The sequence below is a fragment of the Galleria mellonella genome, unplaced genomic scaffold (genome assembly GCF_026898425.1).
Source record: "Galleria mellonella isolate WM207_F2 unplaced genomic scaffold, CSIRO_AGI_GalMel_v1 utg44, whole genome shotgun sequence".
Classification (NCBI taxonomy): domain Eukaryota; kingdom Metazoa; phylum Arthropoda; class Insecta; order Lepidoptera; family Pyralidae; genus Galleria; species Galleria mellonella.
The window spans coordinates 4,661,346-4,677,766 of NW_026442100.1; the positions used below are offsets into that span (position 1 = coordinate 4,661,346).

General features: G+C 36.3%; 2 protein-coding genes across 2 annotated transcripts; one reads left to right on the forward strand and one right to left on the reverse strand.

Moving 5' to 3' along the window:
* Window positions 1-111: 111 nt before the first annotated feature.
* LOC113518934 (uncharacterized) lies at window positions 112-11,311 on the reverse strand. Its single transcript, XM_026903969.3, has 11 exons — window positions 10,368-11,311; window positions 9,496-9,629; window positions 8,223-8,352; window positions 7,012-7,177; window positions 6,432-6,612; window positions 5,738-5,855; window positions 5,086-5,206; window positions 3,752-3,871; window positions 3,151-3,439; window positions 2,154-2,271; window positions 112-1,271 (listed from the first exon to the last, which is right to left on the reverse strand). Exons 1-11 carry the CDS (start codon window positions 11,139-11,141, stop codon window positions 1,017-1,019), a joined length of 2,406 nt encoding a protein of 801 aa, XP_026759770.1. The 5' UTR covers window positions 11,142-11,311; the 3' UTR covers window positions 112-1,016.
* A 214-nt stretch (window positions 11,312-11,525) lies between these two features.
* Window positions 11,526-16,185, forward strand: LOC113518888 (50S ribosomal protein L1). Its single transcript, XM_026903913.3, has 8 exons — window positions 11,526-11,677; window positions 11,756-11,808; window positions 12,057-12,187; window positions 12,496-12,709; window positions 14,122-14,289; window positions 14,849-15,082; window positions 15,464-15,561; window positions 15,986-16,185. The coding sequence occupies exons 1-8, from the start codon at window positions 11,659-11,661 to the stop codon at window positions 16,113-16,115; spliced, it is 1,047 nt and encodes a 348-aa protein (XP_026759714.2). The 5' UTR covers window positions 11,526-11,658; the 3' UTR covers window positions 16,116-16,185.
* The last annotated feature ends 236 nt before the right edge of the window (window positions 16,186-16,421 follow it).

A 16,421-nucleotide genomic window follows, 5' to 3' on the forward strand; every position in this document is an offset into this window, starting at 1 on the left:
AGCCGGGGTGGGCCGCTAGTTGTGCAATATATATATATATATATATATATATATATATATATATATATATATATATATATATATATATATATATATATATATATATATATATATATATATATATATATATATATAATGACCTTATAATAATCTGCATTTACTTCAACCCAAGTACTAATTTCAATATTTTTAAATAATTTTAAGTTATATATAATTAACATATGCTGTATAGGCAATAATTCGCAAATTAAATTAAAAAAAGAACAAAAAATTCTTTAAATGTTGTGTTATCAAACCCAACCGTCGAGAATATTATAATATAAAGATTAAAAATTGTGATCATTTCCCCCCTTGCATTTATAACTTACATTACGCTTGTATTATCACTAGATAGTGTAACACAAAGTCGATTCCTGTCTGTCTGTCCCTATGTATGCTTAGATCTTTAAAACTAAACAACGGATTTTGATGCGGTTTTTTTTAATAGATAGAGTGATTCAATAGGAACATTTATATGTATAATACTTTCCAGTTCACAAACTAGCAGCCACGACATCTACCTAACTATATTTTTCAAAATATTGTCTTTTATATTAAAAGTAAATATGCTGAGGTGTCTTCCTTATTACGAAATACTGTCGCCTAATGAGCGTTTTTATAATTGACCATACATGACCATAATATTATTGCAATAGTCTCCACTTAAATTATAAAAACACCCAATATTTACTGGAACAAACAGTGCTGGAACAAGCTTTTACATGGAACAAACCTTACCAGAACAAACTATTATTGGGACGATCTTTTACCGGAACAAACTAGTACTGGGACGATCTCTTACGGCAACAAACTATTACTGAGACGATCTCTTACCGGAACAAACTAGTACTGTGACGATCTCTTACCGGAACAAAGTATTACTGGGACGATTTCCTACCGGAACAAACTAGTACTGTGACGATCTCTTGCCGGAACAAACTATTACTGGAACGATTTTTTACCGGGACAAACTCTGTTTACCTAATTTTTAATAACAGGAACAAAACCGCTACAATTATTGCAAAACTGCCCTGTATGCCAGCCGCACCGGCCAACCTGCACTTGAACATGTCTATACGTGTCTCTTTATCAACTATGATGTTCTGGAACTCCGCTTCCACGATCTGCCCGTCGTAATATGTGATGGGATCCTCGAACGGATACTCGTAGCCTTGGAGGCATTCACACTTGTAGCCGCCGGCTTCGAACCCACGACCGAGGATGGGCACGCACTGGGGAATAAGATAAGGATCCTGTTATAGTTAATTTTAAATTTTCGTGTTGTTACACATATTAAAATACACAATCGGGACTTAAAGCGATGTATAATTGGCAGGTAAATAGAATAGTCGGCAATAAAGAAGCAGGTATGTAGGTACTATTTTTTTTAATGGGTGATAATGGAATGGTAATCCCGCCTGCGCTATCGGTATACACTGGCGGGGCACCAGTGAGGGATGATAGGTGACGATGAAAGCAGCAGACCTAGTAGGGTGCTAGCAATGGGTCAGTTAGACCCCATTGCTAATAAGGCAATGTCTGTCTAGTGAATTGCACTCTTAATTTTTATGATTTTATGCTTGTCAGAACCGTGTAGGTAGCCCGGCATAGAATAGGCCACCCCTTCCTTGCCCGTGGGTGATTAAGCAACTAAGATATGGTGAAGGAATGAGCAGCAACATCCCTCTTAAAACATCTCTAAAGGTCTAACTGCGGTTGTCAGGGGGAAAAAGAGATTGTTAGTAATGGGGTCAAATAGCCTCATTACTAGCAATATACCCTGTCAATCATCGTGGTTAATTCTAGTGCAATTCGCAAGGATGGGCTAACTGACCTGCTTTCATCCTCACCTGGTAAGGCACCAGTGAAAGATGACAGATTCACCGGGGTATACCGATAGCGTAGGCGGTGGATTACTATTCCATTATCATTAATTAAAAAAAAAAATGGGAGAGGCTATGCTCAGCAGTGGACAGTTAATGGTTGATACAATAACATACTATTACTTATTTTGGATTTACTATTTAGGATGGAGAAGGACATAGGCCACTTTTCATCCTGGCCAATCATTATGCAGACGAAGTCGCGTGTCAAAACTAGTTGGAAATACTTACATAGGAAGAGCTTCTGTCACATTTGTCTGTGCCCTGAAAAGCGTTGGGCACTTGATTTTTATCCGGACATTGATTGATGTCCAATAACGTTAAAGGCATCGTTACTGCTACGACTCCCCTGGAAAAAAAACCATAAAAATTAAACAAACACCGTTAGCGACAGTTACCGTGGGAATCACAGTGTGTTTCGAGTTGCCCATGACGTTGCTTCATGTATCCGGCCCCATATGGAGTATTGCTGTCAGTTATGGGCGGGAGCACCTAGATACCAGCTTGAACCCTTCGACTCAGTGCAACAACGAGCTATGAGAATTGTCGATGATCCCAGGCTTGCAAGCGGTATCGAACCGCTATCCCCGTCAATGGACGTATTCCAGTCACGCGAACAAAGTCGCGGGTAAAAACTTGTAAATATATAAAACGGAAGAGTTTAAATGCGCTAATCTATATAAATACCAGTCAGATTTGAGAAATTCTTCTAACATTCTTGATGGCTCATTCCTGAAGGAAGGTTATATATATGCTTTTAAATAACACGATACGACTACGGGCAGTCACGGGATACAGCATAAAACATTTTTTTTTACAACACAGGGGGCAAACGAGCATGCAGCTCACTTGATGGTAAGTGACTACCGCCGCCCATGATCACCCACAACACCAGCGGCATTGCAGGTGTGCTGCCGGCCTTTTAAAAAGGAATATACTCTTTTCTTGAAGGTTATGTTGTCGTATCGGTTCGGAAATACTGCTGCTGGAAGTTGATTCCACAGAATGGTTGTGCGTGGAAGAAAGTGCCTTGAAAAACGCACGGTGGAAGACCGCCACTCGTCCAGATGATTGGGATGAAACTTTAGTTTGTGGCGGGTTGTACGGTGAAAATCAGCAGCAGGTATCAATCCGAACAATTCCTCAGATATATACATATAGCAACACATAAAAAAATATAGAGGCATTCAGTAATTAAATTAGTAAAAACAACTTTATAGGCACTTACTTAAATTCCAATTTCACTTTAACATTATCCCATCCGAAGAATGGAGCCGCATATGTGATAACCCATTGTTTCAGGTGTCCCTCGCAGTCGTAGTACGGCCTGGTCCAATGTCCGTGCTTCAGATTAGCCGCCTTGTACGACGTGTGATACCTTTCGTATCGTTTCAAATACGTTCCCGCCTCGCTGTCCCTAATCTTCATCTTGAGGAAGACTTCTTCGAGCCCGTCGAAGTTGGTCGACCAGCGTTGTTTGAGGAATTGGAACCACTGTTTGTTTGTGTATAGCTCTTCTGCAAATTTAATAAGCGAATGTGAAAAGGTAATATTTATATATACAAAAAAGGAAGTTAAGTGACTGATTGACAATCAAAACCACTGAATTTAGAATCTTGAAATTTTGCAGATTGCTTCTGCACCTATATTGTGTAAATGGATAAATTTAAAAATCAAGCCCTATGGGGGTAAAGCAAAACTAAGAAGTATAAAAAAAAGGATTCACTCTTAAAATTAGAGGACAAAAACCTTGAATTAGAAACTGCTGAAGACATTGCATAAAAGTCTAACAAAAAAATATATATCCAGTCGAAATGAGAAACTCTTACCAGTTTTGTTCAGTCTGGCCAAATCCTCCAATTTATATTTCCTCGTATTCAACGTGGTCTTGTATGCAAACGGTGCGAAAAATGTACGGTTGGTGAATTTATTTCTATCCCAGAATGTACCTGTAACAGGGAGCAGTTCAAGGTATATATATATATAAAACCTTGAATATTATATATTAATATTATTACCTATACAGGGCAAATGTTCGCTAGCAGAGCGCTTTTTAAATAAACAATCAGAAACATTATAAATTGTCAAATTGTTTTTGAAAATTACCAGATTTTCAAAATTGCGACGTTATCACACTTCGATAAACTCAAGCTTCATGATCATCATATCAGCCGATAATTGTCCACTGATGAACATAGGCCTCCCTCTATTGGTGGGGTTTGCCACTAGTTGCAACGCTTGACAGACGGGTTGGCAACCACTGTTAGATTTTGGTGATATTTTAAGACTCTGCTGCCCATCCCTCGACTATTTAGTTCCCTTAGACGCGTCTTACGACACCCATAATAATATAGTAATAAGGATAATAGGTGACGATGAAAAAGCCTCCCCCCCCCCCTAGACAAGTGACAAGCGAATTCATCAATGGAATCTTTATAGAAAGGGAGTCCATAAGTTGGAATGAGACATCCGACGTAGCTATCTCATTCTATCTCACGGATTCGCTAGCGATGTCGATTCCATCGTGGAATTTGCTTGCTGTTTCTCTAGAACAGCGATTCCTAATGTGGGTTCCGTAAAAAAGTTACCAGAGTTCCGCGAAATTATTTATACAGTGAAACAATTTCTTCTTAATATTAAAAATTAAAGAAAACTATAAAGTGCTATACTTTTGAAAAGTTTCTAATAAAAGTTTTTGTTCTTACTTAAATTACAGTGGTAATGGCTGGTAAGAAGCCATATAGTATATTTGAAAAAAGAATTATTTGAATTTTTTATACCATTCCTATATCTTTTGACGTAATGTTTAATAGCTATTAACTTTAATATGTAAATAAATATAAAAACACTAGTGGAACTAAGTGATATCATTTTGGAGTACGTCGTCTAACAATGTTTTTGATTTGTTATCGTTTGATATGGGGTTCCATAATATAAAAGGTATTTGGTGGTCCTCCCGTTATCTTAAGTTTAGAAACTCCTGCTCGAGAGAGCCAAATGAGTTAGCTTATCGTAATAAATTCTCCTCCAGGTGGAACCGCGAGAAGGTCGACCTGACAGGGTATATTGCTAGCAATTGAGTCGCTGGTACCCAGTACTAACAAGCCCTTCCCCCTCCCCCTCCTACGACCCTCTTTCTCGATTGTATAGTATTGGAACTGACCTGCAGACCAAATCTTCGAGTCGCCGAGCACAATGGCAAGAGTTTCGCCAATCATTTGATCTTCGGTGAGAGGTTTATCCGCGACGCGAGTGCCGCTGAACACCTCCGTGGGGTCCGACACCTGACCAATACAATAAGGAGGAATAAACTGAGAGAACATAGAAATGCTATAGGCATTTTCTGATTTCAGGCATGGCATCTGGCATTTACAGGTTGACTGGTAAGTCAATAGGATGTGCAGTAATTTTTTTTATACAACTTAGAATGGCATACAAGCTGACGACCCACTTGATGTAAAATGGTAACCGTCGCCTATAGACATGAGCAGTACCGTGGACATAACAGAGTATACTTTTTTCGCGCATGATACCCCCCATGCGTTGCCATTCTTAAGGACTCGGGTGTTATTTCTCTGTACCCAGTAAATTCACGCCATATCCCACCCTTCAAACCGAAACACAGCCATGCAAACACAACTGCTTCACGGTTGAAACACGAATGGGACAGAGGTACCCAAGCAATTGACTTCTGTACAAAGTCTCCCTCTTCAGCTTTATAATATTAGTATAGATGTATAGATATACGTACAAACAATTACGTTAAATAATATAAAAAAAAGACCTACATATAAAAATTAAAATAATTAAATTACCTGTAAAAATGCACTAATAAAATTGGCCAAACGCAGCGCCATTTTGGCCTGGTTTTCCATTTGTTCTTCTTTCCCGTATGCTATGTCTCCGTTTAGGTACAAATCCGAAGGGTTGTATCTGTAAAAATAATTGCGATTCCGTTACATCGTCACAAAACAAAAGCAAGGGGGGAAAGGGATTGTTAGTAATGGAGAGTGAGAATTCCATTGCTAGCAATATACCCAACCAGGTCGGCCTCCTCGCGGTTCTCCCTGGAAACTATCATGGTTAATTCCTGATGAATTCATCATGATGGGCTAACTGGCCTGTTTTCATTCTCATCTATCACCCTTCACTGGCCCCCTCAGCGTATGCGCAGTTAGCGCAGGCGGGGTTATTTTCACCCATAAAAAAAAATAAGAGTATAAAAATTATTTTAGTGAGCTACATAATTACGTAACAAGCCCTAAAAAGGTGTAGGTCCCGGCATAGAGTGGCCACCTCTTCCTTTCCCGTGGGTGTCGTAAGAAGCGACTAAGGAGGGCGAGGGATGGACTGCAGTGTCCTTCTTAAAACATTTCCAAAGGCCTAAATACAGTTGCCAAGCGTGGCAGCTACTGGTAAAACTCCCAAACTATGTGGAAGTCCTATGTTCAACAGTGGACGTCAAATGACTGAGACAATGATGATGATAATCATTACTAGAAGCCTTACTTGGAGCAGTTAGAGGGCTGTACCCCCCGGATGAAGTTGAGCACCTCGTAGACGTTGACCTTCTCCGTGTGCAGCGCGGCGGGCCCGGCCGTGGCGTTCACGTACTCGGCGTGCCGGTCCACGTACAGCGCCCGCAGCCACGGCTCCGCACGTTCCCACTGCACCGGCAACCGCTGCACCCCTGTCGCATACAAGAACACCGTTCAATATGATAACCAAGGCCACTTTCACAAGAGTGAGACTGTACAAAAGTCATTTGCTTGGCCACCTCTGTCCCATTCGTGTTTCTACCGTGAAGCAGTTGTTTGTATGGCTTTGTTTCAGTTTGAAGGGTGAGATATGGCAGTGAATTTACAGGGTACAGAGGAATAACAACAGAGTCCTCAGGAATGGTAACACATGGGGGGTATCATGGGTGAAACAGTATACTCTGTTATCACTTTCCATCAGGTAGGCCGTTCGCTTGTTCGCCATTCTAAATTGCTTAAAAAAATCCATCTTATTTCTTAATATGAAAGTAAAAGTTTATCACATACTTATGAATGTGATACACACATATAATTATGTAAAGTCAACTCACATCCGATCTCGAGGCAGTCGAAGTTGTTGTAGTACTGGTCAGAGGTGGCCCTCTCGATGATCTCGCCGAGGTATGGGCGGCGCACGATGCTGGGCAGCCGGAAGCCGGGTGCACAGCGGCACTGGTAGCCGCCGCGGCGGAAGCCCCACCCATGTAGTGGCTCACACTGATCATACACATTTAATTATATTTTTGTTATTTTTAATGGATGATAATGGAATGGTAACCCCACCTGCGCTAACGGATGATGCTGGCGAAATACCAGTGAGCTACGATAGGTAAGAATGAAAAGGCAGAACAGTTAACCCACCGTGATGAATACACCTGGAATTCAGCACGATGGTTCCCAGGGAGGACCAACTGGAGGTCAAGCTGACAGGGTATATTGCTAGCAATAGGGCTGGTAGTCTGCAATATTAACAATCCCTTTCTCCTCATTATTTATCTATTAATATTTAAATGCGAGAGTTTATAGAGAGGATTGAATATTTGTTACTTTTTCACGCAAAAACTACTGAACGGATTGGAATAAAATTTGATACACGAATAGGTAATATCCTAACATAGCACATAAGATACTGTATATATTCAAGTGAGCAAAGTCGCGGGATACAGCCAATTACTGAATAATTCTTACTAATATTGTAAACTAGCTTTTAGACGTGACTTCGTACGCGTGACCGGGATATGTTCACTGACAGAACACAAGAGCTTTGTTTTTTAATGGGTGATAATGGAATGGTAACCCTGTCTGCGCCATCGACATACGTTGGCGGGGCCCCAGTGAGTTATGACATATAACGATGAAAGAAGGTTAGTTAGCTCATCGTGATGAATTCCACTAGAATTAACCTCAATGGTTTCCAGGGAGAACCACATGGTCAGGTCAACCTCGTCGCGATTTTCCCTGGAAACCATCCCATCCCATTCCATCACCATTAATTCATAGGTGAATTTTTCATGATGGGCTAACAGCTGCTTCATTTTCACTTATCATCCTTCACTGGTGTCCCGACAGTATATACCGATAACCCAGGGGGATAATTTTTCTCCTATAGTATCAGTACACTGTACCATTTCCTCCTAGATAGATAGATAGTCTGTATTGTTTTCTGCAAAAGATTCTGCTATCAAAAGATAAGAAAGAGTAATGACACGGTATTGTCACTAATAGAGTAAATAAGAAATTACTATAAAAATAAAACACATACCTCAGTAGTTTCAATTTTACATCGTGCAGTAGACGCAAATCTGTTTGGTCCCTCATTCCCCTGACTAATTGGACATTGATTTATATCTATTCTATCATAATCCATTTCCATCACAACAGCTGCTGTATACCTGAAAAGAAGTAAGAAAATGTATTGTATTTGTACTGTATTGTAAAACCTTTATTGTACATAATTAATAGGGAATACATCAAAAGATTTAATATACAATGGTGAACCTATCCCATAAAGGGATCTCTTACAGTCAACCTTTGAGAAGCTGAAAGAAAACTGTAGAATGTACAAGGGTAATAACCATACAGCTAAAGATAAACTAAATAATACCCAGTAAAAAATTGAATATATAATACAATAAAAAAGCTATATACATCTACATATATATTATTAACAATGTATTATTAACACACAAATAAATATGAGATATACAGATTTCTTTTAAAAAAGTCTTCTAGTTCATGAACCCAATTCAAATCATTTAATCATTATCTTTCCACTGCTAAATATTGGGCTCCCTCTATTGGGAGGTTTTGACTGTAGTTACCAGGCTTGGCAGGCAGGATAATAATTGCACTTAGGATTTTGATAATGTTTTAAAAGGGACACTGCTGCCCCTGCCTTAACCGTTAAGTCCCCTTAGTCACTTCTTACAACACCCATGGTAAAAGAAAGCGGTGGCCCATTCTATGCCCGGACCACACAGCAATTTAAAGGACCTCGATTGCAATTTTGTTCCCAAATGACAACAAAACTTACGTCCCATTGTAGTAGTAGTACAACCATAGTAGAAGATAATGGGTATTTTAACTCAATATTGTCATTTTTTAAGTCATAATACCCTTTAATTTGAATCTTTAAACAAAAAAAGCATGGAAGCATGTAGTGACAGAATTAGGGTAGAATTCTTAAAAGTTTATAGGTAGCCTAAATATATTTGGACCAGAACTTAACAAACACTACAGCATAGGTGATTGCCTCAATCAGGTCCTGCTTTATGTCGGATGAAGGACACAAAAGACAGGACAGGAGGTGGACACAAAAGACAGGACAGAAGGTATAATAAGACTTGGTCTGTGATTGCTTACATCGTCAAAGGCCACCCAAGAAATAACATCCATTTTACTAAGCTGTACCTGCAAGGGCTATCCTGTGTTTGCAGTCTACTGAGGGATTTCCAGATTGGCTATGTAAGATCAGCTGCTCAGCTGGACGATTAAGGCAGATTTGAAATATGTGCTGTAGTGATACTGATACTTACGTAGGGTATTCAATATGCCTGAATTGTGTGTGGCGAGGGTAAATATCAGCAACAGGAGATACGGCTCCCACCAGCCACTTGTTCAACCTTCCACAATCAAAATATGGACGAGTCCAATTCACTGGCCCTGGACTCTGAAAGAAAATAATAATATTTAACAAAGAAACTTGAACATGTATTCATGAGTGTGTGAACTGACTTTCAAAATCCTAATACAGTCAAATTGCTAACAATACATCCTATCAGATTAATCTCCATATGGTTCCTCCAGAAAATTGACATAGTAAATTTGCAATAAATGTTTCCAGTGTCACCTATTATTCATCACTGGTGCCCTGCCAGCCTATAGAGCCATGATAGAGCAACCAGGGTTACTATCCCATTTTCATCCATTAAAAAAATCTAATAGAGACATAAAACTAATAAAAATATGAAAACTATATACACATTTTATACCAGACTTTTTTTGTAATGTAGTCAATAAATAATAAATAAAATAAATAGTATTTATATTACTTATAATAAATTATATTAATTATTTATAATTAAATACAATATTTTTCCATTACTGTAAAAATAAAGCAATAAATGGGGAAGAATAGAGTGAAAGAAAAATAAATAGAAGAGGTGGGCCATCTTATACATGATGATTTTTTAAAAAATATAGTAGAAGGAAAAATAGAAGGCAAAAGAAGAAGGGGAAAACCGAGGAATAACTACATGGGATAGATAAAAGAAACACAAGGTGTCATGTTGTATAGGGAGGTCAAGGATATGGCCTGGGATAGAACTGGCTAGAAGAAGATGCATGAATTAGTTGCACCGACAAGAGGAAACTCTTAAATGAAAAGAGAGATTTTATAAATACAAACCTCATCATTTCCAGGAGGTCCATGGAATGTAAATGTTTCATTTGTATTATTGGCATATCTGATCTCCACTTGATATGTTGTCTTAGTATCATGCCTTTTATCTACTTTGTCAGGTAACCAAAGATGGTACCACTCATTTGTACGATAGAAATCAGATGTATAATCTTTTGACAAACTTTCTGGATCAAAAGCACCTAAATCCTCCACATACAATGTATTTAAAGTAGAAATTTTCTGAAGATGAACAGGATCATTGAAATCGTCCGCCCTGTAAGCTCTAGGGGCGAATCTTGGCATCGTCTTATTGAAGAATCCTCTATAAGATGACGTGTATGACATATTTGGTGAGAAATAGATAGAACTAGCGTTGATATAATGATTAGAAGATACATCGGCGACAGCGGAAAGAAAGTAATACATCATGCCTGGATCATAGGTGTCATTGATAGCCGGCCGAATAAACCGTGACTGGAGGATATAGCTCCAGAAAAAAGCTCTGTTCATAGCCATATTGTGTAAATGAAGCATTGCGGTGCGATTAGGAAACACGGGATTTATATTGATCTCTTTCACGTCAGGCCGGTGAGATACGGAGTCTTCTGGCAAATACAGATCATCCAAATAAGTGATATAGCAGTTATCAGATGTAACTTTATCCATTTTGCCTCGAATTTCATCAAAAGCGTCTCGTAACTGCCATTCGTACTGACCGGCCACACCCCATAATAAAGCGCATAACGATATCACTAATAAAATACCGTTTACCCTCTCCATTCTGGATAAGAATATTTAATAGTATATGCATACAATTAGCTCTATCAATTATTAATTCATTATGATATTGAAATATTAAAATTTGTATTGGACAAATATTCAGTTGGATTACAAAAAACAATTTGTTTTGACGTTTTCCGTCGTCTCTCGCGTCTTGATATACCATAAACAAGAAATTAATTAAATGTCACCGGTATAAGGCTAAGTTACAAAACTATGCAGTCAATGCACTTTTACTGTAAAAATAAATTATTACAAGTAAAACAATAAAGTGCCTAAAAGTTTACAGAGATTATCTTTATTGTGTACGTGATACAAGAAAGAAGTAACAACTTCAATTCTTTTTCTACGTTTCTCGCATCTTACTCTGTAAAATAAAGAATACTGCTCTGCACTTTCATTAAAAAAAAAACAAAATCTTTGGATAACCTCAATAATTAAACTTACCTAACTAAAAATAAATAATCACTAATAAAATATTAATTTTAAGACAACTAATTTATTATAAAAATATACAATGGCTGGAACACTATTCCGTGAGTGAACCAATTTGTAGTGATTTTATCCCCACATAAGAAAAATACATAATACCCAATTACTTTTTTTCATTTCAGGTTCCTTTTTCAATAATACTTTATCATTTTATAAAATAAACACTACAACTGTGGTAAGTACTAACATATTTTAGATAATTTTATTTAAAAATTACCTATTTATCCATATCCTCCAATGAAAAAGATGTATCAACTTGTATCTATTTAGTAGAAATAAAAAAAAAATGTTTAATTTTATCAGTGACTTAATATTTCAAAACTATAATTCTCTCTAGAAACTGAATAAATGAGTAAAACTTTGTAAATTAAAAATTCTGAAATCTAATACATATTTCTTATTCAGACATATATTATTTTACAGAGAAATTTACATACAGCCACAGTATTCTATGCAGCTAGAAAAGGTACCAGAGCTAAGGCTAAAGCAAAAAAAGTTAAAGTGGAAGTCACAAAAGTTGGCTTCATACCCCATAATCAAAGAGGAAAAGATAGGTAAGTTTTATTATTTTACTTTTTAATTTTTACTCAATTGTATACTATATAACTTTAAAAACCACTGGCTGATGATACTAATATTACTAATGTAATACTTCTATGTTTTATTTACTATCATTCTTCACACCAAACGTCTTATAGGGTAGGCAGAGAGAATGGAGTGCCAAGACCTTTCAAATTTCATGCATGCATGCATGAAATTTGAAAGTTTAAATTGAACTTCTCAATTCTTAACTTCGCCTATCAATGACTGGCAGATTGATAGCTGAATATCAGATATAAATTAAAATTAAATTCAATTTCAGATCAGTAAAGGTAAATATAAACAAACATTTGGATGACACTTATAAAGCAGAAGCAAAAGATGATGTTTACCCAATGAAATACTACCGATGGGTGGTGTACACTGCTGAGGAAGCAGTGCGAGCGCACCAAGAGACCCACCACCCCACTATGTATAATGTACCAGATGCACTGGTATATGCTCGGGTCGAACTCAATATGGAGGCTGTTAAAAAAGTTTGTATTGTTTTATTTTAATCTATTAAAATGATTCAAATGTGACCCTAACACTATAAAAGGGTTCATATATCACAGGGTTTCCCCTGGAAGCTGTCTTGAATTTATCTACTGACTTGCTTTCATTGTCATCTATCATTGGTACCTCACCAGATATACTGATAGCGCAGGTGGGGTCACCATTCCATTTTCATCCATTAAAATAAGTTATATTGTTCTGTTATATATTAGGTAGGTATTAAGAAACAATGTGTATATTAATACTATCTCTCAATCTAGTTCCATTTCAATCACAATCAAACTTACCAGAATGAGAATGGTAATATATAGTAATGTATAATACCCAATCAATATGACCCAGGTACATGTATCAAATCTGGACCCAACTAATATATTTCTATTTCATAATATCACAGATAATAACACTATTTTTATGAAGTTACTAGCTGACTCGGTAAACGTTGTTTTACCATATACATTATTTCTAAAATTGTACATGAAAATATATTGTACTACAATTACTATATTCACTTGTCATCTTGCAACCCTATTGCGGCATATAAAAATTGCGATTAAACAACAGGAGTTAATCCTATAAGAGTGAAAATTTGAATTTGTATGTATATTTCAATGCTAAATCATAATAAAAATAAAAAAAATAATATTAAGGGGTAAATTACCCTTATCATTGAGGGGTACGAAAAATAGATGTTGGCCGATTCTCAGACCTACCCGATATGTACACAAAATGTAATAAAAATTGGTAAACCCATTTCGGAGGAGTTTGGTAATAAACACAGCTACAGGAGAATTTTATATATTAGATTATTTATTCTTATTTTATATAAATGCTGTCTCACGTTTGGCGGCCTCACTGAAAATCAGCTCGGTGGTATTGTCAAATACTACAGCATATGCTGAGAGGGACTCCCATTCAATATTCACTGAAGCATGTATAATGTCAAATGATTAATAATAATAATAATTTATATTTTCAGACTACAATTTGGTACATTTTGTTAGTAACAATTTCCTTATAAACTATTTTAGTAAAAAAGTAAATATTCAACTAAATCAATTCAATCAAATGTGATTCGGCTGATTAGATCAGCGTATGAATGAAATTATATGGCGTAAAAAGTAAGAGGCGAGAAATATAAATTGCCTAATTATAGGCGAGTTATATTTCTCGCCTATTACTTTTAGAATGCTGTTTGTGCTTGTCCTAACTCTGTGTAGCAGTGATGCAGTTCTCTTTCTCCTTATAGTGTAGTAATCATCTAATAAATGATCTTCTATTTTATATTCCTATAAATAAAATATAAAATGCTGAATAAATATTTTTTTTTATTCTAATTGTTATATAAGATACTTTCACAAAGGAAGAAGGTAACAGATATATTGTTTTGCAGAATCGGTACATAGATAGTTTCACTCGCCTCTGCCTACTGCCACACGTATTTCCGCGCGATGAAGAACGCACCATACTCGCTTTCTGCAAAGGCCCCGATTTGATAGACAGTGCGAGGGCAGCTGGAGCCACCACTGTTGGTGGGCCTGAACTCGTGAAAAAGATTCAGGTACCATTATTATTAGTGATATAGCTAAATTTTGTTAGCGTTAGCTAGCAACACCTCTATAAACTTGCAACACCATAGACAAAAGATCTTAAGTCACAGTACCCTTAAATTTAGAAATTTGAAATAAGAACATAGCATACAGTGCACCTATCTGTGGCGCCACTTTGTAGCTTCAATAAGTGTGTTTAGATTAGGTACCGAGAATTTTAGTGCCTAAATAACATTAGATAAGTAAATACAGTAGTACTGGGACACACATTCTTCTATCTTTAATGTACGCAAACCATCTGTTTATGGTTTACAACATATATCATCATATCAGCTTTTATCTGTCCACTGCTGGACATATGCCTCCTCCTATTGGAGGGTTTTTCCAATAGTTGTCACGTTTGATAGTTTGGCAACTGCAATTATGGCCTTGGATGATGTTATAAGTGGAACACTGCTGCCCATCCCTTGAGCATTAATTTCCTTAATATAAAAAGAAAATCTTCACGCCATTTACAATATGCACTATAATTTTTTTCTCTGTTAACTTGTTAATTTTTTATTTCCCCAGGATGGTACAATCAAACTATTTGAATATGATTATATCATTGCTCATCCAAATATAATCACTGAGCTGGTACCAATAAGAGGATTGATGAAACGACGTTTCCCCAACGTGCACTTTGGCACTTTAGATCCCAATCTAGCAAGTTTAGTCAAGAAATATGCAGCCGGTATCCAGTACCGTGTATTACAGGATGAGAACCAAAAAAATTATGGATCTGTTGAAGTGCCAGTTGGACGGGTAAGACTATAAGAGTAAGAGTTTTTGATTGATGACTATCTGATCGGGCAAATTTTGTTTTGCCCTATATCGTTATCTAATTTGGAGCAAAAAGCTTATAAATGTATATAAAATTTCATTAAATTTGATTTGGAATTGTAAATGGTGAATACGGTAGATGAGCTTAAAGTTAGTGGCCAATCATGATGGCCATGATAGTTTTTAGGGCCTCCTCTACCTGATTCTATATTGGGAGAGAATCTCTCATAGTGTTTTGGTTTGGAAATATTTTACAAAAATAATCAGATTTCTTTTTTTATAATTTCTGTCTATTGCCAGAACATGGGCCTCCCCCATAAGGGAGTTTTACCTTTAAGTTTTTATAATGTACTTTTTTTACAGTTAAATATGGATTCAAAACTGGTAGCTGAAAATATTGAAGTCCTATTAAAAGACCTCCAGTCTGCACGACCAAAGAGGGATGGACCTTTCATTACAAGGTATTTTTATAAGGATCATTTGACAGATGCTTTTAAAATTTACCATTCACCAGCGCGATATCATACAATTTAACGATCAATATAAAATCACCACAAGCTTATTTATATTTCTAATATAACCAAAGATAAAGAGTATTTATTATTAAAAAAATGTTGAGAAATCTTTAAATTTTACTCTATGGTAATGTCAGTGCATGCTATGAAGAATACTGCTTGTATTGTATTTTTTTCTTATTGTTAATATCTGAATTTAATAGCTGTAAGAGTTACTAACCATTTATTGAAGTCTATAATTGATTAGTATAATTTTGTTTAATTCTACTACCATTAATTAATATATTCTAAGTTGCATAAAAAAATTCTGTAAAATAGTTTTTTGTACCTGTATTAGACACTCAAAATTTTTTTTGTCTTTTATCTCTAGATGTTTCATAGTGAGTCCACCATCTCGAGAAACACTCAAGATTGATCCATTTGTATATGTAGAACGCACACTTACTAAGGAAGTTCAAGAAGACAGTGATGACGAAGAAGCTGTCGCCGCTACTGGTTAAAAATAATATTGTTATTTTACTTTGTAGTATATATTATGCATAAATTTAATATACATAATATTAAAACTGATGACTTTTTTTCATTTTATACTCTATGCTTCACTGATTTTTTTGCTTGTTCATCATATGATATTATGGAAACTATCAATATCTACATTTTATAACTTTTTATGTTATACGAAAAAAGTAAAAGCAAGAAAATTTTGTCTCAATGTGTAATTATACTTCGTCTTTGTCTTCTGTAATATTTTTTTTTCTGTAATACATCTAATGTAACTGCAGATTGTATACGATACTAGATGTATC